Source organism: Heptranchias perlo, chromosome 44 (assembly GCF_035084215.1).
Source record: "Heptranchias perlo isolate sHepPer1 chromosome 44, sHepPer1.hap1, whole genome shotgun sequence".
Classification (NCBI taxonomy): domain Eukaryota; kingdom Metazoa; phylum Chordata; class Chondrichthyes; order Hexanchiformes; family Hexanchidae; genus Heptranchias; species Heptranchias perlo.
In genome coordinates, this window is record NC_090368.1 from 7,615,269 (window position 1) to 7,639,268 (window position 24,000).

Genomic DNA, 24,000 nt, shown 5'->3' on the forward strand with positions numbered 1-24,000 from the left:
GCAGAGGGCTCTGGGGGCACACACATCACTAAAAGTAGCAACGCAGGTTAATAAGGCCATTTAAAAAAAAAAGTACTAAGCTCTGGGGTTCATTTTTGAGAGGGATAGAATTGAGAAGTTTTAAACTTGTATCGAACTTTGGTTAGACCACCCTTGGAGTACTGGGCATATCTGGTCTCCATATTATAAAAAGGATATAGAGGCACTGGAGAAGGTGCAAAAAAGATTCGCAAGGATGATACCAGAACTGAGCGGTTATAACTATCAGGAAAGGCTGAACAGGCTGGGGCTCTTCTCTCGAAAAGAGAAGGCTGAGAGGTGACCTGATAGAGGACTTTAAAATTATGATAGGGTAGACGTAGAGACGAGGTCTCCACTCGTGGAGACCAGTGTCGGCCTGGATTATGGGGCTCAAGTCTCTGGAGTGGGGCTTGAACCCATGACCTTCAGACTCTGAGGCGGGAGAGTGCGGCCCACTGAGCCATGGACTCTTGAGTGTCCCTTTCTCCATTAGAAGCAGCATCACTGGGTACAGGGGTGTAGTGGTTACGTTACTGGACTAGTAATCCAGAGACCGTGAGTATCAGTAATAGTGACCGTAAAGCTGTCGGATTGTTAAAAACCCAACTGGTTCACCAATGTCCTTTTTTTAGGGAAGGAAACCTGCTGCCCTGGGCCTATGTGACTCCAGTCCCCACACCAATGCGATTGACTGACTTTTAACTGCGCTCTGAGGTGGCCTAGCAAGCCACTTGGTCGGATCGAACCACTACAAAGCTAATAGCAGCATCTTTTCTCAGGGCAGCTAGGGATGGGTGATAAATGCTGGCCGTGCCTCCAGCCTCGACTATTCCAATGTTCTCCCAACCGTCCGTAAACATGAACTCAACCAAAACTCTGCTGCCTCTGTATCCTAACTCGCACCGAGTCCCATTCACCCATCACCCCCCTGTGCTCGCTGACCTACATTGGCTCCCGGTCCTGCAACGCCACAATCTTAAAATTCTCATCCTTGTTTTCAAATCCCTCCATGGCCTCACCCTCCCTCCCTATCTCTGTAACCTCCTACAACCCTCCAAGATCTCAGCGCTCCTCCAGTCCTGGCCTCTTGTACATCTCCTGCTCCCTTCGCTCCACCATTGGCGGCCGTGCCTTCAGCTGCCTGGGCCCTAAGCTCTGGAATTCCCTCCCTAAACCTCTCCGTCTCTCTCGCCTCCTTTGAAGACACAGCTTAAAACCCGCCTCTTCGACCAAGCTTTTGGTCACCTGTCCTAATATCTCCTTATGTGGCTCGGTGTCAAATTTTGACTGATAATCCAACTTGGGTTTGTTTTACTACGTTAAAGGCACTATATGAAAGTTTCTTTTTATTCATTCATGGGATGTGGGCGTCGCTGGCGAGGCCGGCATTTATTGCCCATCCCTAATTGCCCTTGAGAAGGTGGTGGTGAGCCGCCTTCTTGAACCGCTGCAGTCCGTGTGGTGAAGGTTCTCCCATAGTGCTGTTAGGAAGGGAGTTCCAGGATTTTGACCCAGCGACGATGAAGGAACGGCCGATATATTTCCAAGTCAGGATGGTGTGTGACTTGGAGGGGAACGTGCAGGTGGTGTTGTTCCCATGTACCTGCTGCTCTTGTCCTTCTAGGTGGTTTGGGAGGTGCTGTCGAAGAAGCCTTGGGGAGTTGCTGCAGTGCATCCTGTGGATGGTGCACACTGCAGCCACAGTGCGCCGGTGGTGAAGGGAGTGAATGTTTAGGGTGGTGGATGGGGTGCCAATCAAGCGGGCTGCTTTGTCCTGGATGGTGTCGAGCTTCTTGAGTGTTGTTGGAGCTGCACTCATCCAGGCAAGTGGAGAGTATTCCATCACATTCCTGACTTGTGCCTTGTAGATGGTGGAAAGGCTTTGGGGAGTCAGGAGGTGAGTCACTCGCTGCAGAATACCCAGCCTCTGACCTGCTCTTGTAGCCACAATATTTATGTGGCCGGTCCAGTTAAGTTTGTGATCAATGGTGACCCCCTGGATGTTGATGGTGGGGGATTCGGCGATGGTAATACTGTTTAATGTCAAGGGGAGGTGGTTAGACTCTCTCTTGTTGGAGATGGTCATTGCCTGGCACTTGTCTGGCCCGAATGTTACTTGCCATTTATCAGCCCAAGCCTGGATGTTGTCCAGGTCTTGCTGCATGCGGGCTCGGACTGCTTCATTTTCTGAGGGGTTGCGAATGGAACTGAACACTGTGCAATCATCAGCGAACATCCCCATCTCTGACCTTATGATGGAGGGAAGGTCATTGATGTAGTATTCTGTATCCAGGCAACATGCAGACCCACCCCACAAAAAAAACATGATTGGTTCACCCCCTGGGTGCACCTTGACCCTCGACCCTGTGGTTTGCAGGGAGCGGCAGTGCAGGCCTCCTCTGCGCTAAAGACCCACCGTTTGCCTGGAGAATGCTGCATCAGTTGTTGCATCAGTTTGTGAGGCAGAGAGACCCCCCTCCAAAAATCGCCTGACGGTCCTGGGGCCCCTGCACGGGTTTATGGAATCTTACAGCACAGAAGGAGGCCGTTCGGCCCATCGTGCCCATGCCGGCTCTTTTGAAAGAGCTATCCAATTAGTCCTGCTCGTCCCCCATAGCCCTGTAAATACTCATCCAATTACCTTTTGCATTCTGTGCCTCTGTTCCTAAAGGCCAGGATCCCATATACTTTTTTTAACAACCTTTTTAACTTGTCCTGCCACCTTCAAAGATTTGTGTATGTGAAAGATGGAGGAGGTGGGCGGGTTGAAATGGGAAGCCTCACCCACTCCATGTGGGAGCGAGTTCCACATTCTCACCACTCTCTGGGTAAAGAAGTTTCTCCTGAATTCCCGATTGGATTTATTAGTGACTCTCTTATATTTATGGCCCCCTAGTTCTGGTCTCTCCCCACAAGTGGAAACATCTTCTCTATCAAACCCCTCCATAATTTTAAAGGCCACCCCTCGGTCTTCCCTTTTTCTAGTGAAAAGAGCCCCAGCCTGTTCAGCCTTTCCTGATAGTTATAACCTCTCAGTTCTGGCATCATCCTTGTAAATCTCTTTTTGCACCTTCCCCAGTGCCTCTATATCCCTCTTTTGGTCACCTGTGGACTGAAGCCCTTGGCGATCAATCTCCACATCTGGAAGGTCGGGTGTGCCAGCTGTTGCACTCCCTTGTCCGTTTTTGAGGAGTTGAGTTCCATTTTCCCCCATCACCTTGTGCTTGTCTTGTTCTCGCACCCCAGGAGCTTGTGTTGGGCCTCCTCCAGGGCAGGTTTAACATGGCCTCCTCAGCTTCCCATCTCCTCCCTCGTTGCCATTTTGGTTGAGGTTCTAGGTGGAGATACGTAACATGACCATTCGGTTTTAGGGGTTGCCTCTAGGCCCTGGATCTGACTGCTGACTGTGGGGTTAAAGGTCAGGTGGGCGCCATGTTTTGAAGGAGCTTCTGAGACTGGCAAATGATCCCAGTCAACAGCAACCTGCATTTATATAGCGCCTTTAACGCTGTAAAACGTCCCCGAGGCCCTTCACAGGAGCGTAAATCAGACACAATTTGACACCGAGCCACATATGGAGATATTAGGACAGGTGACCGAAAGCTCGGTCAAAGAGGGAGGTTTTAAGGAGCGTCTTAAAGGAGGAGAGAGAGGCGGAGAGGTTTAGGGAGGGAATGCCAGAGCTTAGGGCTGAGGCAGCTGAAGGCACGCCCGCCAATGGTGGAGCGATGGAAATCGGGGGATGCGCAAGAGGCCAGAATTGGAGGAGCGCAGAGATCTCGGAGGGTTGTAGGGCTGGAGGAGGTTACAGAGATAGGGAGGGTTGAGGGCCATGGAGGGGTTTGAAAACAAGGATGAGAATTTTAAAATCGAGGCGTTGCTGGACCGGGAGCCAGTGTAGGTCAGCGAATGGGACAGAGTTTTGGATGAACTCAAATCTGCTCATCTGTATTGTGTGAGACACACACCCACACGGGCCGTACAGTACCAGACGGGAGTGAATCATTCCCTTTTAACGTGCTGTGTACTGTACAATCTACAGGAGCGGACACTGAGACGCATGGTCGTACAGTACCTGACTGGAGTGACTCATTCCCATTTACCTGATGTATACTGCACATGTACAGGAGCTGACAAGCCCACAGAGCAGTGGGAGGCTTGGCTCGTTGCTAGGCCGTACTGCTGTGTCGTGGTTTGGTGACTGATTTTCGCTGCTTGTGTAATTTTTATCAGTGACGCAATGTGAATTCCTGCTTCTCTTGACAGCCTGGGTACTTGGTGTGAGTGTCTGTCTGTGTCTCTCGAACCCATAATACAGTGCCAGTACTGAGGGAGTGCCGCACTGTCGGAGGTGCCGTCTTTCGGATGAGACGTTAAACCGAGGGCCCCGTCTGCCCCTCTCAGGTGGACGTAAAAGATCCCACGGCCTCTATTGGAAGAAGAGCAGGGGGGAGTTCTCCCCGGTGTCCTGGGGGCCGATATTTATCCCTCAACCAACATCACCAAAAAACAGATGATCTGGTCAATTATCACCTTTCTGTTTGTGGGATCTTGCTGTGCGCAAATTGGCTGCCGCGTTTCCTACATTGACTGAACTTCAGAAAGTGCTTTGGGACGTCCTGAGGTCGTAGAAATGCAAGTTTGTTTGTACTTGCCGGTATTTAGTCAGACTCTGGGGGGGGGTTATGGGATGGCGGGGGTTGTGACCATGTCGGAGGGAGCTGAGCTACCTTGAAGCCTCCCACGTGTGTTGGAAGCCAGGTGTAACCTGTGCGGGGAGGTCCCTGCTTCAGTAAACCGAATGGAATCTAGAGTTAATGCCGTGCCATTGATACAAGAGAACTGGAATGAATGTGTCTTTTTGGCAACCGTTCAACTCCTGAGGCACGCCTCGAATTGCGACTGATTTCACAATCTTCCTTTTTTGCTTCAAGGGCAGGCACCTGTTTTTTTTTTTTTTTTGCTCGGCTCTGGGCCTTGCTTCATAATGGGCTGTCGAGGCAAAGCAACTCCCCTGCTCGAGCCTGGGCCTAGATGCGCTCCAGTGGGCCGTGGGGGGACAAGCCGCACCTGGGCCCCAGGGCGGAGCAGGCGATGTCCCTGCCGTGGTGCTCAGTCTGCCCGTGTTGTGGGTGGGCCGTACTGAGCGAGGAGGTGGGTGGGAAGATCCCAGATGTGGGGGGAGGAGTGAGAAAGGAAGTGACACTAACACCCTCCCCCTCTAAAGGATCACCATTCCCGAATATCCCGCCCGAGGCCCATTCCTGATCGGAGAGGCGGAGACCTTTTCTGATCAGTAACTTATTGGAATCTTGCAGCACAGAAGGAGGCCATTCAGCCCATCGGGCCTGTGCTGGCTCTTTGAAAGAGCTATCCAATTAGTCCCACTCCCCTCTGCTCTTTCCCCGTAGCCCTGTAAATTTTTCTCCTTCAAGTATTTATCCAATTCCCTTTTGAAAGTTACTATTGAATCTGCTTCCACCGCCCTTTCAGGCAGCGCATTCCAGATCAGAACAACTCGCTGCGTAAAAAAAATTCTCCTCATCTCCCCCTCTGGTTCTTTTGCCAATTATCTTCAATCTGCGTCCTCTGGTTCCCGACCCTCCTGCCACTGGAAACAGTTTCTCCTTATTTACTCCATCAAAACCCCTCATGATTTTGAACACCTCGATTAAATCTCCCCTTAACCTTCTCTGCTCTAAGGAGAACAATCCCAGCTTCTCCAGTCTCTCCACATAACTGAAGTCCCTCATCCCTGGTACCATTCCAGTAAATCTCCTCTGCACCCTCTCCAAGGCCTTGGCACCGCACTTCAAGAAGGATGTCCAGAATTGGGGCCGAACTAGTGTTTTATAAAGGGTTTAGCATAACTTCCTTGCTTTTGCACTCTATGAAAGACCTTGCATTTCGAGAGTGCCTTTCAGGACCTCTGGACGTCCCAAAGCCCTTTACAGCCAATGAAGTACTTTTTGAAGTGTAGTCACTGTTGTAATGTAGGAAACGCAGCAGCCAATTTGCGCACAGCAAGATCCCACAAACAGCGATGTGATAATGACCAGATAACTTTTTTTCAAAAAAATAGTGATGTTTGTTGAGGGATAAATATCATCCAGGACACCGGGGAGAACTCCCCCCTTGCTCTTCTTCCAAATAGTGGCCGAGGGAATCTTTCACATCCACCTGAGAGGGGCCCTCGGTTTAAGGTCTCATCCGAAAGACGGCACCTCCGACAGTGCGGCACTCCCTCGGTGCTGGCACCGGGAGTGTCGGCCTGGATTACGGGCTCAAGTCTCGAACCCACGACCTTCTCTCTCCGAGGCGAGAGAGAATGCTACCCACTGAGACATGGCTGACCGCCTGGGATCCCACAATGCATCTCTGCGTGCGTTGGCCGATTTCGAATCTTGACTCGGGAAGTGATTGTGTATTTTTTTTTCTATTTTCGTACACTGATTTTGTGTTTTTCTCTCCCCTCCCTCCCTCTCCTCCTCCCCCTCCCCTCAGTTGTGCTGATTGGCGATTCTGGGGTCGGTAAAAGTAACCTCCTTTCACGGTTCACCCGCAATGAGTTCAACCTGGAGAGTAAAAGCACCATTGGCGTGGAGTTCGCAACGAGGAGCATACGGGTGGAGAACAAGACCGTGAAGGCGCAGATCTGGGACACGGCCGGCCAGGAACGCTACCGAGCCATTACATCAGCGTGAGTGAATCTTCCCCATCGTAGGAACGGGAGGAGGGCCATGCAGCCCCTTAGAATGACGGAAGCAGGCCCATCAGATCTGTATCTCAATTTACCCGCCATGGCTCCATATGCCTTCATGCCCTTGCCAAACGCATCTGGTCCAGTACTGAGGGAGGGAGGTGCCGTCCTTCGGATGAGATGATAAACCCAGACCCATTCTGCCCACCTCAGGTGGACGTAAAAATCCCACGGCCACTATTGGAAGAAGAGCAGTGGGGAGTTCTCCCTGGGGCCGATATTTATCCCTCAACCAGCATCGCTATTATCTAGTCATTATCTCGTTGCTGTTTGTGGGATCTTGCTGTGCACAAATTGGCTGCCGTGTTTCCTATATTACAACAGTGACTACACTTCAAAAGTACTTCATTGGCTGTAAAGGGCTTTAGGACGTCCTGAGGTTGTGAAAGGCGCTATAGAAATGCAGGTTCTTTCTAATCATCGGGAGGTATTAAGAGGGGAAGTGTCCAGGGAGCAGGAATTTACATTCCTGGCTGACCTGCACTGCAGCAACTCGCCAAGGCTTCTTCGACAGCACCTCCCAAACCCGCGACCTCTACCACCTCGAAGGACAAGGGCAGCAGGCACATGGGAACAACACCACCTGCACGTTCCCCTCCAAATCACGCACCATCCCGACTTGGAAATCTATCGGCCGTTCCTTCATCGTCGCTGGGTCAAAATCCTGGAACTCCCTTCCTAACAGCACTGTGGGAGAACCTTCACCACACGGGACTGCAGCGGTTCAAGAAGGCGGCTCACCACCACCTTCTCAAGGGGCAATAAATGCCGGCCTCGCCACATCCCATGAACGAATATTAAAAAAAAAACCTCCCTGTACGTCACGAGATATGTTTCACTTTAGACCAGGGTGTTAACCAGTGCAGTCCGCTGCTGCGGGGCATCGCTGTATAACACAACCTGTCCCTTCTGAACACCACCTGATTTAATCGCTGCAGCAGCATGGGGTCAGTTCGAGATCAAATACTACTAAGGACAATCTGAGGTCAACGAGGAGGTATTTTCAGTGGCTGGGACAGTTTGTTTGTCGATTAGAAGTGACTGGCTTTCTTAACTTATTTTTAGCCGAAGGAATTAGACGCTCTCTGGGGCGGGAGAGTGACTTTAAGGCAATTTAAGTGAGAACTATCCAGTCCTCCACATTGTGTGAATAATTAATCTGTGTGTCCGTCTTTGCGTTATACGTCTGTCTCCTTCCCCCGATTCCTATTGGGTTTGATTCCCAGGGAATTTTATCCTCTGCAAATCCCATGCCCAATGGGGAAGTGTCATTTTAGCAGGATTCTGCACCGTCTTCCCCAATCCAGTTGCCCTTTTTGTACGAAGGGAAAACCTGCTGGAACACTGATAATCTCTGTGTAATATCCACAATCCAGAGATTTTACACCTGGGTTCACCGGTTAATGTGCAAGAATATGGTTTTATTGCAAATTTAAACCAGTTAAGGGCGATCCTTAAAGGGACCTGTACTAATTAATTAAAGGTGCTCAAAGGGAACAGAGTGAATGGATTTCTGCGATAGCAAGACTCTTGAGGGATTTTGGGATATGGTGTATTATGGCCTATATTTTTTTTTTTGTTCGTTCATGGGATGTGGGCGTCGCTGGCAAGGCCGGCATTTATTGCCCATCCCTAATTGCCCCTTGAGAAGGTGGTGGTGAGCCGCCTTCTTGAACCGCTGCAGTCCGTGTGGTGAAGGTTCTCCCACAGTGCTGTTAGGAAGGGAGTTCCAGGATTTTGACCCAGCGACGATGAAGGAACGGCCGATATATTTCCAAGTCGGGATGGTGTGTGACTCGGAGGGGAACGTGCAGGTGGTGTTGTTCCCATGTGCCTGCTGCCCTTGTCCTTCTAGGTGGTAGAGGTCGCGGGTTTGGGAGGTGCTGTCGAAGAAGCCTTGGCGAGTTGCTGCAGTGCATCCTGTGGATGGTACACACTGCAGCCACAGTGCGCCGGTGGTGAAGGGAGTGAATGTTTAGGGTGGTGGATGGGGTGCCAATCAAGCGGGCTGCTTTGTCCTGGATGGTGTCGAGCTTCTTGAGTGTTGTTGGAGCTGCACTCATCCAGGCAAGTGGAGAGTATTCCATCACACTCCTGACTTGTGCCTTGTATATGGTGGAAAGGCTTTGGGGAGTCAGGAGGTGAGTCACTCGCCACAGAATACCCAGCCTCTGACCTGCTCTTGGAGCCAAAATGGGAGTTGGGTCCGAGGCCTAGTCCCTGTTTGATTAATGCCTCCCGTGCGTGTGTCTCTTGCAGGTATTACCGAGGGGCAGTCGGAGCACTGTTGGTTTACGACATCGCAAAGCACCTGACCTACGAGAACGTGGCCCGGTGGTTGAAGGAGCTGCGTGATCACGCAGACTCCAACATCGTCATCATGCTCGTGGGCAACAAGAGCGACTTGAGGCACCTCCGAGCAGTTCCCACCGACGAGGCAAAGACGTTTGCGGGTACAGTGTCAGTGGGTCACCGTGACTGGGCAGGGCAGGTGTCTGAAACCAGCCAGAGCTGTGAATGTTTTTTTTAGCAGATAGAGGGGGGAGAAAAAGTGTCAAAGTAGAATTAGTTCCTATCCCAATGGCCCCAAACTTTTATATATTTAAAAAGCCTTTGTTCCTGTTAGGCTTCAGGATCTACTTTTTGTTTTAAGCCGTTGCACTCTGGCGATGTGGAGAATGGAGTCTCTTGTTTGGGGATTGACCGTTTTGAATGGAGGGCAACGATGGTCCATTTTCCGACTGGTTACCAGCCATGATTTTGTCCATTTCGCACCTCCGCCTGTACTCTCTTGTTGGCGGGACAGCTGACGGCAACAGGTTCTGACTAAGCTGGCTGGTGTGTTTAGAAGTTTTGCATTGTAACCTCCTGACCCTGCTACCATCACCACCCTGGCCCGTTCTGATTCTGGCCTCTTGTACATTCCTCCCCCTGCCGCCTTCCCACTATTGGCAACTGGGCTTTCAACTGCCCAGGTCCCACTCTGAAATACCCTCCCCTCAACCAAATTATTCACCTCTCCACCTCCCTCTCCTCAAAACCCATCTCCATTGTGGCCAGCCCTCCTAATCTCACCCTTCACTCGATGTCCATTCTTTTTCCCCTCGTCTCTGAAGGACGTTGCGATGTCTTTTCTGCGTTAAAGGCACTATCGAAAATGCAAGTTGTAAATGTATTCTGGGCCGTCCTGATTGGACGATTTGTACCAATTGACTCTGGATGGTGTGCCCTCTAACCCCCCTCCAAACCATCCTTGGTGTCAGCCATTGAGAGTTGGCAGCACTCCTGAGCCTGAAGGTCGTGGGTTCGAGCCCCCACTCCAGAGACTTGAGCCTATAATCCAGGCCGACACTCCCAGTGCCAGTACTGAGGGAGTGCTGCACTGTTGGAGGTGCCATCTTTCAGATGAGATGTTAAACCGAGGGCCCCGTCTGCCCCTCTCAGGTGGATGTAAAAGATCCCACGGCCACTGTTGGAAGAAGAGCAGGGGGGAGTTCTCCCCGGTGTCCTGGGGCCGATATTTATCCCTCGACCAACATCACTAAAACACAGATGATCTGGGTCATTATCACACTGCTGTTTGTGGGATCTTGCTGTGCGCAAATTGGCTGCCGCGTTTCCTACATTACAACAGTGACTACACTTCAAAAGTACTTCATTGGCTGTAAAGCGCTTTGGGACGTCCTGAGGTTGTGAAAGGTGTAAGTTTTTTTTAAAATGTGGCTGTTTTGAGGACCATTTTCAGGAATTTTCTGGTTTCCTGAGTGCCTGGTAATAAGTGGGCCTGTTGTATCATGTTTCCATTAAATTCCTTTTTGAGCTAGTCCGAACTGGTTGTTGGGTTGAGTCAGTGCCCTGCAGTTAACAGGTTGGTTTGGGCAGTGACTTTGTTTGCTTGCGTGTATCTCTTCCAAACCATCAGGTTCCAACACATCAAATTCCAACTCCCCATTCCTCCTCTCCCCCTACATTGGGCCCATCACTCAAGGCAAGGCTTGGAACAGTCAATCTCCTTGAGATGGCTTCACCTCCGAGCAAGGCCATTGATTGTTCCTGTAGGGTCGCCAACTCTGGACGTCTCCCTGGAGGTTTCATCACATGACTTTGCCCCGCCCTGCACTCCTGCCATTGGTCGCCCGACACGCCCATCCTCGTGGAGCTCTGCCCCGCACTCCTGCCATTGGTCGCCCGACACGCCCATCCTCATGGAGCTCTGCCCCGCACTCCTGCCATTGGTCGCCCGACACGCCCATCCTCGTGGAGCTCTGCCCCGCACTCCTGCCATTGGTCGCCCGACACGCCCATCCTCGTGGAGCCCTGCCCCGCACTCCTGCCATTGGTCGCCCAACATGTCCATCCTTGGAGCCCTGCCCCACTCCTGCCATTGGTCGCCTGACACGCCCATCCTCGTGGAGCCCTGCCCCGCACTCCTGCCATTGGTCGCCCGACACGCCCATCCTCTGAGTCCTGCCTTCCCCACAAGCCAAACGGAAAGCGAGCAGAGTCCTCATTATCCGATTGGATGATTCTTGACTGTCAAATCCAACGGACTTTTCCCCCCCATCTCCAATATTTTTATAATTAGATAACTTTTCTTTCCTAACACTTACTAACTGCTTTGATCATTTTTCCTCCTGGGTTTCGTGCTCAGCAGTGTCCTGGAGATTAATTTTCAATTCCTGGCAACTCCAGGCCATTCCAAATGACCTCTGGGTTTCTCTTACGCAGGATGTAATTGATAGAATCTTCCAAAGGACAAATTCTCCACGTACAAAGCAGTCCGTTGACTGTATACCTGTTGCATGGGGTGGGGAAAGCCCTATATTTTAAGTTCATGTATTCTGGGGTTCGAGCCGGCTGTATGTACTCGGGTAAAGGCCGTGATTGTGTATTGGAAGATTGATGGTCCACTGAGGGGTGGCGGAGGTATGGACTTGGTCACCCCCTCCCTTCAGAGCCCTGTGCGACCGGGGTCTACACTTTTTTTTATTCGTTCATGGGATGTGGGCGTCGCTGGCGAGGCCGGCATTTATTGCCCATCCCTAATTGCCCCTTGAGAAGGTGGTGGTGAGCCGCCTTGAACCGCTGCAGTCCGTGTGGTGAAGGTTCTCCCACAGTGCTGTTAGGAAGGGAGTTCCAGGATTTTGACCCAGCGACGATGAAGGAACGGCCGATATATTTCCAAGCCGGGATGGTGTGTGACTCGGAGGGGAACGTGCAGGTGGTGTTGTTCCCATGTGCCTGCTGCCCTTGTCCTTCTAGGTGGTAGAGGTCGCGGGTTTGGGAGGTGCTGTCGAAGAAGCCTTGGCGAGTTGCTGCAGTGCATCCTGTGGACGGTACACACTGCAGCCACGGTGCGCCGGTGGTGAAGGGAGTGAATGTTTAGGGTGGTGGATGGGGTGCCAATCAAGCGGGCTGCTTTGTCCTGGATGGTGTCGAGCTTCTTGAGTGTTGTTGGAGCTGCACTCATCCAGGCAAGTGGAGAGTATTCCATCACACTCCTGACTTGGCTGATGGGCCGGGGAAGGCGTGTTGGGGAATCTGCCCGTTAACGGGAGCTGATGTTTTTGCGATCACCTGATTGACTGACTAAATCTCCCTCTCCTTACAGAAAAGAATGACGTGTCCTTCATTGAGACCTCGGCGCTGGATTCCACCAATGTGGAGATAGCTTTCCACACTGTCCTCACAGGTAACTCTGCGGTTCGCGAGACGCGCACCAGTGACGATGGGGAGGTGGCCAACTATTGCTAATCCAGAGTGCTGTCCACTCTCAGTTTCTTGATTCCATCGAATGTACAGCACAGAAACAGGCCATTCGGCCCAACAGGTCCATGCTGGTGTTTATGCTCCACACGAGCCTCCTCCCTCCCTACTTCATCTCACCCTCTCCCCCTATCCTTCTATTCCTTTCTCCCTCATGTTTATCCAGCTTCCCCTTAAATGCATCTACACTATTCACCTCAACCACTCCATGTGGGAGCGAGTTCCACATTCTCACCACTCTCTGGGTAAGGAAGTTTCTTCTGAATTCCCGATTGGATTTATGAGCCATGATCTTATTTATGGCCTCTAGATCTGGTCTCCCTCCACTCCCACCCCCCACAAGTGGAAACCTCCCCTCTCCATCTTTCGAAGATCTCCTCATTTCTCCTCCTCCTCTATCTTGAGCTGCTGATACTAACCAGATCTCCAGTGATTTAGGATTAATCTGCCAATGAGGCAACAAGATTGGCCCGTTCCAAGGCCCTCAGAACCCAAATGGCGTTGAGCTGTCTGGGTTTTGAGGGCCATGTTGCTGGGGATCAGAAACGACGTGAAGCTCTTGGTCACAAATTGGATCTCTTTTTCTCCCCTCCCTTCCCCTTTGGACGATCTGAATGATTTTCACCCAATGTTGAGGGAAGCTACAAGTTCTGACTCCGAATCCAATAAATCTGGTAAATTATGGGCTGGCTGCGGGGGTGGAATAACCATGAAAGATGGCAGATTGTCGTCAAAAACCCAACTGGTCCATCGATACCCTTCAGGGAGGGGAACCTTCTGTCCTGACCCTACACCTGACTCCAGTCCCACACTCTGAGGTTAAACTTGCTTCCTGCCCACTCTCTCGTATTTTGTTGTCTTTCTTGCACTAAGCAGGAGCCAATGGATGGATCATGCAATCTTGCAGCACAGAAGGAGGCCATTCGGCCCATTGTGTCTGTGCTGGCTCTTTGAAAGAGCTATCCAATTAATCCCATTCCTCCCTACCCTTTCCCCATAGCCCTGTAAATTTTTTCCCTTCAAGTATTTATCCAATTCCCTTTTGAAAGTTATTATTGAATCTGCTTCCACCACCCTTTCAGGCAGCGAATTCCAGATCAGAACAACTCGCTGCGTAAAAAAATTTCGCCTTGCATTTCTATAGCACCTTTCACCACCTCAGGACGTCCCAAAACCCTTTACAGCAATGAACTACTTTTTGAAGTGTAGTCACTGTTGTAATGTTGGAAACGCAGCAGCCAATTTGTGCACAGCAAGATCCCACAAACAGCAATGATATAAATGACCAGATAATATGGGTAATAGGATTGAGGATTAGTTAATAGTCAGCAAACAGAGTCAACAAATGGGTCATTTTTGAGTTGGCAGGCTGTAACCAGTGGGGTGCCGCAGGGATCAGTGCTTGGGCCTCAGCTATTTACAATCTATATTGATGACTTAGATGAAGGGACCGAGTGTAATGTATCCAAGTTTGCTGACTATACAAAGCCAGGTGGGAAAGTAAGCTGTGAGGAGGACACAAAGACTCTGCAAAGGGATATCGACAGGTTAAGTGAGTGGACAAGAAGGTGGCAGATGGAGTATAATGTGGGGAAATGTGAGGTTATTCACTTTGGTAGGAAGAATAGAAAAACAGGATTTTTTTTGAATGGTGAGAAACTATTAAATGTTGGTGTTCAGAGAGATTTGGGTGTCTTTGTACACGAAACACAGAAAGTTAACATGCAGGTACAGCAAGCAATTAGGAAGGCAAATGGTATGTTGGCCTTTATTGCAAGGGGTTGGAGTACAAGAGTAAGGAAGTCTTGCTGCAATTGTACAGGACTTTGGTGAGACCTCACCTGGAGAACTGTGCACAGTGTTGGTCTCCTTATCTAAGGAAGGATATACTCGCCTTAGAGGCGGTGCAACGAAGGTTCACTCGATTAATTCCTGGGATGAGAGGGTTGTCCTGAGGAGAGATTGAGTAGAATCTCTGGAGTTTAGAAGAATGAGAGGTGATCTCATTGAAACATAGATTCTGAGGGGGCTTGACAGGGTAGATGCTGAGAGGTGGTTTCCCCTGGCTGGAGAGTCTAGAACTAGGGGGCATAGTCTCAGGGTAAGGGGTTGGCCATTTAGGACTGAGATGAGGAGGAATTTCTTCACTCAGAGGGTTGTGAATCTTTGGAATTCTCTCCCCCAGAGGGCTGTGGATGCTCAGTCGTTGAGAATATTCAAGGCTGAGATCAATTTTAGATTATTGGACATCAAGGGATAGGGTGGGAAAGTGGAGTTGAGGTCGAAGATCAGCCATGATCTTATTGAATGGTGGAGCAGACTCGAGGGGCCGAATGGCCTATTCCTATTTCTTATGTTCTTTTGTAATTTTTTTTTTTAGTGATGTTGGTTGAGGGATAAATATTGGCCCCCAGGACACCGGGGAGAACTCCCCTGCTCTTTGAATAGTGGCTGTGGGATCTTTTACGTCCACCTGAGAGGGGCAGACGGGGCCTCAGTTTAAGACTGCACCTCCAACAGTGCGGCACTCCCTCAGTACTGGCACCGGGAGTGTCGGTCTGGATTATGGGCTCAAGTCTCTGGAGTGGGGGCTCGAACCCACGACTCGGGCGAGAGAGAGAGAGAGAGAGAGAGAGAGATGCCCACTGAGACACGGCTGAAGTCTCCCCTCAAACTTCTCTGCTCTAAGGAGACCACCCCCACCTTCTCTCGTCCCTCCACGTGACTGACGGTCCCGCCTCCCTGAGCGCAGTCCTGGCGTTTTGTTCGCTCTTGACCAGTTCGGATCGCCTGTTCTTATTTTTCTCGTTGTAACCTTTTTGACTGCCCTTTCTCGAATCTCCTTCCAGAGATCTACCGGATTGTGTCTCAGCGCCAGATCTCCATGGATCCTCATGACCACGAGGTGGGTCCCAGCAAGGACATCGTTGCGATATCCGCACCTCCGATGGACAAGGGCGGCAAGTTGCAGTGCTGCCAGAATATATAAGCCGCGTCCGACCCCTCCTTGTCATTGCCAGTGTCGTGTGCCAACCTCACCCAAAAGTGCCTCCTGTAGCGCCAGGTCCATTGGGTGCTGTGGTTGGGGGGGGTCGTGGTGGCAGATGGGCACGATGCCAATTCTAACGGCAGGAAGGATTGTGGGATGTATCGTTGAGGTCATGGGTCGCTGTGGGAACTCTGGCCATCTTTAACACAAGGCCCACTTTATATATTTATTGCGGGGGTGGGGGGAGGGGAGAGAAACCCTCATGGAAAGTTCTGGAAAAGCACAGCGCTCAGTCAGTCTCTGAAAGAGAGAAGGTTAACCCATTTGGGTCAGTGGTTCTGTTGAGAGGGGTCAATCTTTGCCCCTCTTTCCTCCCCTAGAGCTCACCAACTTGGCCGCATTTCCAGAAATTTTCCATTTTGCATTTCCACCGTTTTCTTTCTCTCTCCTCCCTTTTTTCCTCGGTGTTGTCTTGAATCCTTGATCTTATCCTGATGGTTTGTGACTTTCCTCAGACTTTCTCGGATGGCGATTGGCCTCCTCGTGAGTTTATTGCGACGCTGGCCCTTGGAAGGAGGGGGGGCAAGTGGTCAGTTGGCTGGTTTCTCCTCCCCCCTGGGCAGGGAGGCGGTAGTCGGAGAGGGCAACTGTTGCATGAATGAACATTGTCCTCCGCCACCATGTTGCGACTCTCCTTCCTTCAGTCACAAATTTAATTAATCCCGAGCGTTAGCTAATGGGGGACAATATCCCTCCACACAATTCGTTGCCGACTTCCATTTTAAAATGGTGTGCAGAGGCTCCTTGTCCAAACTGGTTCATCTTTTTTCCCTTCCCTCCCACTCAGAGATCGTTCCATCAGCGGTGACCTCTCCTCTCTGGAATTATGCCTCTACCTTCAATACTTTTTTTTTAAAAGGGGGGGGGGGGGCTATTTGCCCAAATTTAGCTCCTGCCATCTTGTACCCCCTCCACCCTGTATTCAGGAACACTGTGGGAGAAGGGAGCAAGATGTCCTGTAGCCTTCAGTCGATGACTAACTTGCCCCACCCAAAAAAAAAAACAGATGTAAATAGCATTTCAGTGGTGGCGGGCGTAAGGGTGGGGGGTTCTGATGACTAAAGTTGGCCCTGGACATCACTGTGCTTTTGAAGACTGATGCCTTCCCTCCCAGAAAGCGGGCACATGGGTTTGTTTTGGCTTCTTGTTGTGGAGTCCTCCACTGGCGCTCCCCTTCGCGAGAGCGACTGTCCGATGGGGTCCTGTTCCGGGTCACCCGTTTCTGGCTGAGTTTGTGAGAGCTACCGTCGGGCTAATGGAGGATTACTTTGTGGTAACCAGGGGCAACCGTTGGCGGCAGGGAGCGGCTTGGTGGCCATTTTCCAGTGACGGGGGGGGGCCCCAGTCTAAACACTCGAGCGTTGGGGATTGCTGTCTGGTGAACAAACTGGCCAGAGGACCACTGATCAAGTGACTCTCTAACAGTCACGTGTCGAGACTGGCTTCCATTGAGAAGGCCGTTTGTTTTGTCCATAATGGGGTGCAGCATCCAATGGTTTAGTTAACTGCCCCCTCCATCAAGTCCTAGAGTTGCTTAGCAACCTCCCACCTCCCATTTTTTCTCTATTCTCTTTTCCCCCCCCCCCCCCCGCCCCCCCCAAATCCCTCGACCCAAAGGCTAACCAGGCCCAGTTTCTTCGGCCTTTCCTCCTCCCTCTTGAGGGAAGAGACTGGTCTCCTGGCTGTAACCTGGAGAAGCCCGGAAGGAAAGTGAGCTACACAGGAAGGATCCTGAGGACAAAAGTAGCCATCGGGGTGCAGCCGTCAACTCTAAAATGAGCTGCCTTCACCAACCGCCATGAGACAGACCACATCTACTTGCCTAAACCAGTTTCTCCTTCCCATTTTAATGTCCTTTCAAGAATGGGGCTGCCATCTTGAAATCGCTGTTGGGGGGGACTTTGACGGACTGGAATTCTCTCATGCAGAAGCTGCACACGGATTGGCCAAACGAGGGATCCAGTGGATCCTCTTCCTGCTGATTTAATTTTTTTTTGATTGAGGATGAGACCTCTCGCTAGGCCCGACTGTCGGGTCCTCCTCGGGAGGGGGTGGCTACACACTGCCTGTAGGACCCTGCACTGGTAAACCTGTTACTTCTGTGCAATATGTGGGGACAATTCATAAAACCTGTTTATTTTATTGCAAATAAATTATATTGGATTTAAAATTCCAAAACAAACATTGTTTCTCGTTGGTGGTTCTTTTTTTGGCTGTGGGCAGCGGGGATTTCTCTGGTCACCTACAGCGCGAGTCCACGGTAGTTGCTCGTGTTACAAGATGGCGGAGTCGTGTCCAATGTTTCCAAATGATGCTAGGGTTTAGCGGGTTAAATTATGAGGACAGGGTGCATAGACTAGGCTTGTATTCCCTCGAGTGTAGAAGATTAAGATAATTAATGGATTTGATAGGGTCGATAGAGAGAGACTATTTCCTCTGGTGGGGGGAGTCCAGAACAAGGGGGCAGAACCTTAAAATTAGAGCCGGGCCATTCAGGGGTGATGTCAGGAAGCACTTCCTCACACAAAGGGGAGTGGGAATCTGGAACTCTCCTCCAGATGTCCCAAAGCCCTTCCTAGCTAATGAGATACTTTTGAAGTGTTGTAATGTAGGAAACGCAGTGGCCAATTTGCGCACAGCAAGATCCCACAAACGCCAATGTGCTCAATGACCAGATAATCTGTTTTTAGGTGTTGGTTGAGGGATAAATATTAGCCGCAGGACACCAGGGAGGACTCCCCCCTGCTCTTCTTCCAATAGTGGCCGTGGGATCTTTTACATCCACCTGAGAGGGGCAGACGGGGCCCTCGGTTTGACGTCTCATCTGAAAGACGGCACCTCCGACAGTGCGGCACTCCCTCAGTACCGGCAGTGGGAGTGTCGGCCTGGATTTATGGGCTCAAGTCTCTGGAGTGGGGGCTCGAACCCACGACCTTCAGACACTGAGATGAGAGAGAGAGCGTGCGACCCAATGAGCCAAGCTAGTGTTTAATTACTTTGTAGTCCAAATCCCAACGCTAACTGTTTGCGTTCAATCCCAGAAACGATACATTTGGTGGAAAACTTTTATTTTTTAAAATAAAAAACATCCCAGCTCCAAAACCTTTAATTCAGAAGTGGGAGCATAAGATTCCATTATGGACTGGCCACATCACTAATATAGTGATAGGCCCACTCACATTCTGAAGTACTAAATGATGCAAATTGACCGAAGGGCGCCTTAATTTAACATCCATGGGGTTGCGATTCTCCACTTTCTTAGTACTGGCACCGGGAGTGTCGGCCTAGATCGTGGGCTTAAGTCTCCAGGGTGGGGTTTGACCCCACGACCCTCTGAGTCCGAGGTGAGAGGTCAACCCGCTCCGTGGCTCCTGAGTGAACCAATCGGTAAAGGTAAGGCAACCACCAGAAAGGGGCGGGCGATGGGCCCGATTTGAATTACGTTGCGTTATGGACGTACGCTCAAGGGCGTGAAAGCCGGCTGAGACGTTTGGCAAAAGTTAAGGCGGAACTAGCGACGATGCATCGTAATTATTCTTCTCCACCGACCGGCGGGAGCTGTCGCAAGGCCCGGGAACGGCCTTGTCACTCGCACCGCGACCAACCTGAATCTCAGGTCCAGTTCCTCACCCTCAACGCTGGAATTGGCTTATTGCTCTTTCTCGTGGCCTGCGTTCCTTGTGGCTCGTGCTTCCGTGCAGCCTGCGTTACCCCCATAGCCTGTATTCTCCACGGTCTGTGTTTCAGCACGGTCTGCGTTTCCCAAAAGGCTGCGTTTTCTCGCGGTCTGCGTTTCCCCTACGGCCTGCGGACATTGGGTGCTGACGTCTTTGGCGTAGAATGACCCTTCAAAAGTCGGCCGGCAAATTGCCTGATGGACTGTTCCCCCCAATTCCAGATGCTCAGATCCCTGCAACACAACATCTGTAAAAAAACCTTGGCAACCGGCTGGGAAATTCTGGGATGGCCAACGCTGACTCCTGAAAAACGTCTTCGATCGAAACACTGGGACGACTGGAACGGAAAAGGACGGTGTATAATTGGACGATGTCTGGTCCATTCACTGAGGGCCGAAGTTCAGAAAATGGCCATTCAGCCAATCAAGTTGCTGCAGTCGAACATCACACCAGCCAATGGAATTGTCCCGTTTCTTGACTGACATAGTAAAGGGCCAATTGGTTGTCGGTGTCTGGCCCTCTCTTGCACCCCCCCCCCCCTCATCCAACATTGCCCCCCCCCACGCCCCGAATCGGGCACATTTTACCGGTGTTGCCGTGGGAACTTTGGGGATGGGGGGTAGTGTCGAACAGGGGGCAGATCGTAGTGGCTGGGGATGTGGCTGTTCTTGGGCGAGTCGTAGTGGCCCTGAGGGTCTCGTGGGGAGTTCTCCGTCACTCCGTCTGCTCCGTGGGCGCCACTCTCTGGTCAGGAAATAAAGAAATAACGGTCAGGTTAGGGCCGCCATTCCGCAGGCCGCAACCGCCACGCGCCATTGGAGAGAAAGAAAGAGAGAAGCCCAGAGAATGAGTGAAAGACTAAGAAAGAAAAAGAACGAGAGAGAATGAAAGAGTGAAAAAGAGAGAGAATGAGAGAAAGGGTGAGAAAGAGAGAGAGAAAGAAAAAAAAGAAAGGGAGAAAGGGAGAGAGAAAGAATGAGAGAAAGGGAGATAAAATGAAAGAAAGGTCTTGCATTTCTATAGCGCCTTTCATGTCCTCAGGACGTCCCAAAGCGCTTTACAGCCAATGAGGTACTTTTTGAAGTGGAGTCACTGTTGTAATGTAGGAAGCGCGGCAGCCAATTTGCGCACAGCAAGATCCCACAAACAGCAATGTGATAATGACCCAGATAATCTGTTATAACGACCATGCCGAGAGCTCCAAGATCAGGTCTTCTGTGGAAGTTTGCCTGAGAGACGACCTCCCCTTTAAGACAGTTCTCTGATGTCACGACCCATGTGACCACCCGGAACACAGAGCCCCACCCACCTCGCGTAAGGGAGTCTCGACCCTGCGGGTACTTTGGTGGGGGAACATGGTGTTTGGGGGTGAGGAGGTTAATTGTTCTTTAACCATCTGAAGACCAGCAAGGAAGTTGTGCTAAACCTTTTATAAATCACTGGTTAGGCCCCAGCTGGAGGATTGTGTCCAATTCTGGGCACCACACTTTAGGAGGGATGTCAAGGCCTTGGAGAGGGTGCAGAGGAGATTTACTAGAATGGTACCAGGGATGAGGGACTTCAGTTATGTGGAGAGACTGGAGAAGCTGGGATTGTTCTCCTTAGAGCAGAGAAGGTTAAGGGGAGATTTAATCGAGGGGTTCAAAATCATGAAGGGGTTTTGATAGAGTAAATAAGGAGAAACTGTTTCCAGTGGCAGGAGGGTCGGGAACCAGAGGACACAGATTGAAGATAATTGGGGAAAGAACCAGAGGGGGAGATGAGGAGAATTTTTTTTACGCAGCGAGTTGTTCTGATCTGGAATGCGCTGCCTGAAAGGGCGGTGGAAGCAGATTCAATAGTAACTTTCAAAAGGGAATTGGATAAATACTTGAAAGGGGAAAATTTGCAGGGGCTATGGGGAAAGAGCAGGGAAAATGAGACTAATTGGAGCGCAGAGATCTCGGAGGGTTGTAGGGGCTGGAGGAGGTTACAGAGATAGGGAGGGAGGGGGACGAGGCCATGGAGGGATTTGAACACAAGGATGAGAATTTTAAAATGGAGGCATTGTAGGTCAGCGAGCACAGGCCGATCATGTTCCATCAAATCACCTCTCTCTCCTCCTTTAAGACGCCCCTTAAAACCTACCTCTTTGACCAAGCTTTTGGTCACCTGTCCTAATATCTCCTTATGTGGCTCGGTGTCAAATTTAGTTTGATAATCGCTCCTGTGTGAAGCGCCTTGGGGGACGTTTTACTACGTTAAAGGCGCTATATAAATGCAGGTTGGTGTTGAGGACCGGGAGGTGGGGACAGAGCGAGGACCTCACCTTCCTTGTGCTCCCCGTTGCCCGGGTCGACGAAGAGCCCGATCTCAGCGTAAGAAGCGTCCTGTCCCACGGGCGAGGTCATCTCCACGTAGCTGCACTCGGAGGGTTTCCCGCTGAGCGAGGGCAGGTCGCGGATGGTGGCGTACGGATTCTCCCCGCTGCTGACCGAGCAGGTGCTGGAGGCGCAGGCCGAACCTTTGACGTAGTCTGCGGGCGGGGAGGAGAGTTCAGGGGTCAGGCCCGCTGACAGCCAATCGCGTCGCAGCGGCACGGTCGGGTGGCGTGCTTGGTGCTCCGTCCTGCCGGCGAGTGGTTGGACAGAGGTTTGATCCCCAATCACCGCGCAGGGCTAAGGGGCAAGGACACAGGCTGATTTACCCCTTCCCCCATCCTCAGGCCCGGCTCAGGGGGGGAAATAACAGGAATCTAGGCCCAGGACCAGCCCTCGGCCTTTCCCCCACTGGGCTCTCGGGGGAGTTATGCTTTCAATCTGTCCCGTGTGCCGAGGGGTGAGAGGGCCTGAGGGGTGAGGGGCGCGAGGGGTGAGGGGCCGAGGGGTGAGAGGGCGCGAGGGGTGAGGGGCGCGAGGGGTGAGGGGCCGAGGGGTGAGAGGGCGCGAGGGGTGAGGGGCGCGAGGGGTGAGGGGCCGAGGGGTGAGAGGGCGCGAGGTGTGAGAGGGTGAGAGGGCGTGAGGGGCCGAGGGGTGAGAGGGCATGAGGGGTGAGAGGGTGAGAGGGCGTGAGAGGGTGAGAGGGGTGAGAGGGCGCGAGGAGTGAGACGGCGTGAGGGGGCGCGAGGGGGTGAGAGGGCGCGAGAGGTGAGAGGGCGCGAGGAGTGAGACGGCGTGAGGGGGTGAGAGGGCGCGAGGGGTGAGAGGGCGCGAGGGGTGAGAGGGCGCGAGGGGTGAGGGACTAAGGCTTACGTACCTGTATTGTAGTATTTACCCAGGCTATTGCTGTAGCTGTAACTTCTGTCCATTCCGCAGGCACCTGTGCACAGAGGGGTGAGAGGGGGGGAAGGAGTGCGAGAGGCAGATGGGAGGAGGAGAGAGAGTGAGGGTTGGAGAGGGGCAACAGAGAGATGGAAAAAGGGGATAGAGAATACCGGGAGGGAGAGAGAGAGGGATAGAGAGAAAGGCAGTGAAAGAAAGGGAGAGAGGGGTTGAGAGAGAGGGATGAAGTCGGAAAGAGGGAGAGAGAACAGCAGAGAGAGAGAATGGGAGGAGAAAGAGATACAGAGAAAGAGAGAGATAGTGAAAAAACGAGACAGACAAAGAGACAGTAAGACAGACAGACAGAGACGGAGACACAGTGAGACAGACAGACAGAGACGGAGACACAGTGAGAGACAGACAGACAGAGACGGAGACACAGTGAGAGACAGACAGACAGAGACGGAGACACAGTGAGAGACAGACAGACAGAGGAGAAATGACCGAGAGGGACATGGAGAGATAGAGAGTAAAAGAAATAGATAGAGGGTCAGACTTTGATTCCACATGTAATCTTCCCATGAAACATGATAAACCTGTGTCATTAATCATCTCACATCATCGAAACTCTTTTCATTGTCTCATCCCAGTTTTTTTGTTGTTTAATTTTGCGCCCATCATCTTGGGAGGGATGTTGTTGCTAGGGAACAGAATCCATTCGAGGCACCCAGTGTCCCGTCAAACACTCCCAGGGCAGGTACAGCACGGGTTAGATACAGAGTAAAGCTCCCTCTACGCTGTCCCATCAAACACTCCCAGGGCAGGTACAGGGTTAGATACAGAGTAAAGCTCCCTCTACACTGTCCCATTAAACACTCCCAGGGCAGGTACAGGGTTAGATACAGAGTAAAGCTCCCTCTACACTGTCCCGTCAAACACTCCCAGGGCAGGTACAGCACGGGTTAGATACAGAGTAAAGCTCCCTCTACACTGTCCCATCAAACACTCCCAGGGCAGGTACAGGGTTAGATACAGAGTAAAGCTCCCTCTACACTGTCCCATTAAACACTCCCAGGGCAGGTACAGCACGGGTTAGATACAGAGTAAAGCTCCCTCTACACTGTCCCATCAAACACTCCCAGGGCAGGTACAGGGTTAGATACAGAGTAAAGCTCCCTCTACACTGTCCCGTCAAACACTCCCAGGGCAGGTACAGTACGGGTTAGATACAGAGTAAAGCTCCCTCTACACTGTCCCGTCAAACACTCCCAGGGCAGGTACAGCACGGGTTAGATACAGAGTAAAGCTCCCTCTACACTGTCCCGTCAAACACTCCCAGGGCAGGTACAGCACGGGTTAGATACAGAGTAAAGCTCCCTCTACACTGTCCCATCAAACACTCCCAGGGCAGGTACAGCACGGGTTAGATACAGAGTAAAGCTCCCTCTACACTGTCCCATCAAACACTCCCAGGGCAGGTACAGGGTG

General features: G+C 51.5%; 2 protein-coding genes across 3 annotated transcripts in view; one reads left to right on the top strand and one right to left on the bottom strand.

Annotated features, from left to right (window-relative positions):
- The window catches only part of LOC137306729 (ras-related protein Rab-11A-like), a 26,909-nt gene extending 9,131 nt beyond the window's left edge, over positions 1 to 17,778 (top strand). The window contains exons 2-5 of the mRNA XM_067976092.1: positions 6,526 to 6,721; positions 9,041 to 9,234; positions 12,393 to 12,473; positions 15,397 to 17,778. Of these exons, the coding sequence (XP_067832193.1) occupies positions 6,526 to 6,721; positions 9,041 to 9,234; positions 12,393 to 12,473; positions 15,397 to 15,536 (611 nt within the window). The 3' untranslated portion in view covers positions 15,537 to 17,778. The remainder of the gene's footprint in view (positions 1 to 6,525; positions 6,722 to 9,040; positions 9,235 to 12,392; positions 12,474 to 15,396) is intronic.
- An 869-nt stretch (positions 17,779 to 18,647) lies between these two features.
- Positions 18,648 to 24,000, bottom strand: part of LOC137306715 (multiple epidermal growth factor-like domains protein 10) — a 196,256-nt gene continuing 190,903 nt past the window's right edge. For both annotated transcript variants that reach the window (XM_067976074.1, XM_067976075.1), the window contains 3 exons: positions 22,508 to 22,570; positions 21,582 to 21,788; positions 18,648 to 20,017 (listed from right to left, as the gene is read on the bottom strand). In XM_067976074.1, the coding sequence (XP_067832175.1) occupies positions 19,857 to 20,017; positions 21,582 to 21,788; positions 22,508 to 22,570 (431 nt within the window). In that variant the 3' untranslated portion in view covers positions 18,648 to 19,856. The remainder of the gene's footprint in view (positions 20,018 to 21,581; positions 21,789 to 22,507; positions 22,571 to 24,000) is intronic.